At 44.2% G+C, this 4,298-nt stretch overlaps 1 protein-coding gene across 3 annotated transcripts in view; it reads right to left on the bottom strand.

Moving 5' to 3' along the window:
* Positions 1-1,891: 1,891 nt before the first annotated feature.
* Positions 1,892-4,298, bottom strand: part of prdm15 (PR domain containing 15) — a 26,965-nt gene continuing 24,558 nt past the window's right edge. For all 3 annotated transcript variants that reach the window (XM_017431106.3, XM_017431107.3, XM_025009333.2), the window contains exon 24: positions 1,892-2,864. In XM_017431106.3, the coding sequence (XP_017286595.1) occupies positions 2,337-2,864 (528 nt within the window). In that variant the 3' untranslated portion in view covers positions 1,892-2,336. The remainder of the gene's footprint in view (positions 2,865-4,298) is intronic.

The following is a 4,298-nucleotide window of genomic DNA, read 5'->3' on the forward strand; positions in this document are numbered from 1 at the left end:
GTAAATGTTAGCTTGTTGTATTTTCTTTGATGAGATCACTCTTATTAGCAACAATGATGTCTCATCTGTGCCACCCTGGTCAGTCAGTGTTCCTTATTTCAAATTCTGAAAGTTGGTAACCTTAGTTGAGACTAAAATCAAACTTTTAGGCCATTAAGAACATCACGTCTGACACAAACCTAGCACCTCTCATCATGCTGAGAACACCACCTTACAGTGAAGCACGGTGGTGGCAGCATCATGCTTATAGTTATGCTAGCTTCAGGTTTTTGTTTTGATTTTTTTTCTGTCTTACTTCTAGTTTCACAATGCAAACTGTTTTGTATCTTCAAAGTAGTAGTTAGGTTGTATAAATTAAATTAAATCAACCTTTTTTAAATTTCATGTTGTAAGAGAGAATGTTGAGGGCCTTGAACAGTGTGCCTTAAAAATAGTCTAAAGTTCCATTAATACAAAACAAAAGGCAGCTCCTTTAGGTCCCTTATGAGTTTTGTTTTGTGTTAATGGAACTTTAGTTTTTTTATTTCCTTATTATATTTGTTTTGGACTGGTTAGATTAACATTTTATTCTCCCATGTCTCAGAAATAATGAATGACAAATCAAATTCTGAAAATTAGAAACGTCTTATCCCAAAATGATGCAGAAAAATTGGTCCATGCAGTATGTCTAGGCTGGACTATTGTAATTCTTTATTATCTGGGTGTCCAAACAAACTCTTTAAAACTTCTTCAGTTAATCCAAAATACTGCTGTCAGAGTTCTGATGAGAGTTAGGAGGAGAGATCATATTTCTCCAGTTTTAGCTTCTCTCCATTGGCTTCCTGTCAAATTCAGAACAGAATTTAAAATCTTTCTTCTTACTTACAAAACTGTCAACAACCAAGCTCCTTCTTATATTGAAGATCTTATAATTCCATATTTTCCTAACAGAGCACTTTTCCCTCAGACTGCAGGTTTACTTGTGGTTCCTTGAGTTTCTAAAAGTAGAACAGGAGGCAGAGCTTTCAGTTCTCAGGCTCCTCTCTTGTGGAACTTCCAGTTCCTGTCCATGAGGCTGACACCCCGTCTACTTTTTAGATGAGGTTCAAGATTTTCCTTTGAGATAAATCTTATAGTTCGGGTTGCCTTGGGTTTCCTGAGCCATCCCTTAGACTGCTGGAGGACAAACTGACCACATTTCCTCACTCTGCTGCTGTCTTTACTTGCTCTACTCTCCATGTTTGTATCTGTAATTATTTCTATTTCTACCATTAACACGTTTTTCTTTGTCTTTCCAAAGATGGCCGCCCATCCTGAGCCTGGTTCTGGTCCTGTTGGAGGTTTCTTCCTGTGAAAAGGGAATTGTTCCTTTCCACTGTTGCCAATGTGCTCCTCTGGATGGGAGATTGCACTAAAGGAACAAGCTGGTTTCTTTAAATACTGTATACACTTTAAAAAAAAAATTAAAATGGCTGTTTACAATTTACTGAATGTGATTGTTATCACTCACTGCCAAAAGGCAGACAATATTGTTTTTACCTGTGTCTATGTGCATGTGTGTGAGGAAAATGCACATGAAGCAGTGGACAGATTTTAATAAAGGTCTCAGAACGTAATCATTAGATGTACCCGATTAACCTTTGCAGCCAACCCAATAAGCATTCTTTCAACGAGTGGAAGGCCTTTAACATTATATTTGGACTGAAATGACTGTAATTTGCTTTTATCTGAATTTCATTTATGATTTAAACTTGTTTTTTGAACAGCGCTCTGAGATGACTGTTTGCCACTGTATAAAAAAATCTTTTCAAAGCGACTTATGTACCATTTCCTAAAGAAAAGGTTCCTCCCACCCCCACCTCAACCCCCACCCCAACCAAACACTTGGACACAAGAAAACCAAGGGACAATCTGTTTAGAAATAATAGAAAAAAAAGGTTTCTTTTTTTAAGATAAACAATAATTACAGCTACAGTTTACATAATTGAAAAACAACATTTCAGCAGTGGACCTGTTGGAACCTTAACTTAATTCTCAATAAAAAGTCACATTTCCTTCTTCCACAGCAGATTTTTCTGAAAAACATGCATGTTTGTAAAGGCTGGCAAAGTGTGGGGATATTTCAGACGGTGCTTTGGTTTCAACAAGTCAGGGAGTTTGGATCCAGGTGCCATTTCTCTCATGTTTTCATACATTATTGTTGTGTCTGTTTAAAAAAAAACAAAAAAAATAACTTCCACAGAGCTGTAGAGGCATCTGTGTGATGGTAATCGAATCTTTGTACAGTCCAAATAAAAACAAACATCACATCTATGTAACAATGAGAGACTGGAGGTGACCTGCGCCCCCAGTGCTGCTCAGTAGCTGAACATCTGCTGAGAGCTGCTCTGCTGTGGAGCAGGTGTCTGACTCTGGCTGCTCTGCCCGGGTTCTGGACCCTGACTCTGGACCTCCTGGCCCTCCCCCTGAGCACCCTCCACCACAGAGGTGATCTGACCCTCGGCAGTTGGTACGGGCCTCCAGGCCAGCGTCGGGGCATCCAGCTGGTGGCCCATGGGGTTGACCAGAGTGGTGAGGTTGATGAAATGGGCGACGGACTGCGGTGCCACGCCGCTGGTGGACCCCACCGTCTCCGGGATGAGCTCGGCGGGTCGGTTGTGGAGCATGGCGGACCCGCTTACGGTGTCGAAGGTGACGGTGAGGATGGAGTTGTCCAGTGTGAGCGGCCGGTCGCTGGCTGTCAGGTGGCCCACGGCGACGGGCTGCAGGCTGGTGAACTGGGCGGGGGCGTGGCTGGTGATGGGTGTGACAGTGATGTTGGTCAACCCCACTGTGTTGTTGGGGGAGGGGGCTGACGGAGCGCTGGGGTCAGCCAGGACCACCACCTAAAACACCAGCAGTCAGGTCAGTCGCAGCAACACAAACATTTATCAACAGAAAACAACTGAATTACTTTGGAATGACCCCACCTCCGCATTGTAATACAGCCCAGCCATAACATTATGACCACCGAACTGTGAAGTAAAAACGAACTAAAAGCTGACGTTATAAAAGCACCTGGACACGGGCTGCAAGTAGATATTGTGCCACTGAAGTTTATGTGATGGAGCCAGAAAAAGGACCAAACTGTGAGGGACAGTTGAATAATAGTTTTTCCCTTAACTGCAGCTCTTATGAGATGTTCCTGGTCTGCAGGGAGAAAAATCTGGTAAAATGGTCATGTTGGGGGGTGAAGGCTGGCCAGTGTTGACTGATCCAAAACAAAACCCCTCAGATTGCTGCAAAGATTAGAGGGGTCAGAACACAAACGTCGTCCCAGTTCGTTGTGTATGGGTTTGTATGTATGTCTGCAGAACGGTCAGACTTGTTCCGTCAAAATGGTCCAGAGCTCATCACAGGTGGACATGTGATCGATACAATCTGCCCTCAAATGTGATCGGTTCACTGCCTGCGTGGTTTGAGAATAACTTTCAAAATGGTGTTGGATGATTTGAAAAATGCTCCCAGTTCTCACGACCTTAATCCAGTTGAGTGTTTGAGATGTACTGCACACCCAAGTCCCATCTACATCAGTCCCACATCACTGTTTCTGATTCAAAATTAAAAACTTGGTCCAATTCGAGGGCCAACCTCAGTCAAAATTGAAAAAGAAAGACCTAAATTTGTTTTCCAGATGTCTGATGTGAAAAAATGCCTTCTGCCCTCACTAAGCCTATGTTCCCTTTCAGTCGATTCACTCGGTACAACATATGTACTATGGGATATCACGCTCCCACGTGTCCTTGCTGAAGACACCTTTAATCACGCCTTTAGGCAAATGACGTGATGACGACAAGTGACAGGCCCCGCCTGCACTATGTAACCGTCCATCATCACAGTCATTCCTCAGTTCTTACGCTCTTCACCTCGCTAAGAACACCTCTCCGAGTCAGGCTAGCTAGCTGCTGCTAGTTAGTTCTGTGTTTCGTAAGGCTTCTCGGAATTAGCTTAACTGCTTTTGTTGGCGTTAGCCACTGCTGCCTGCTGGTAAGCGTGCCTGCTGGTAAGCGTGCCTGCCCGCGAAGCGCTAGTCCCAAGTTTTTCCTGCACAGTTCAGCTTTTGTGGTTCGGGATGAGCACAAAGCAGAAGTCTTCTGTTCGCCCCTGTCCTCAGGGGTGCGGCTTCTCGCTCCATGAGAAGGACCAGCACGAAGCTTGCCCCGTCTGTCTGGGGATTGTTCACGCTCGCAGAGCGTTGGCGGAGCCCGAGGCCTGTGCGTTCTGTCGCCAGCTTCGCCGCTCAACCCTGGAAAGGCGAGTGAAGTTCCTGGAGAAGGTGC

Source organism: Kryptolebias marmoratus, linkage group LG13 (assembly GCF_001649575.2).
Source record: "Kryptolebias marmoratus isolate JLee-2015 linkage group LG13, ASM164957v2, whole genome shotgun sequence".
Lineage (NCBI taxonomy): Eukaryota > Metazoa > Chordata > Actinopteri > Cyprinodontiformes > Rivulidae > Kryptolebias > Kryptolebias marmoratus.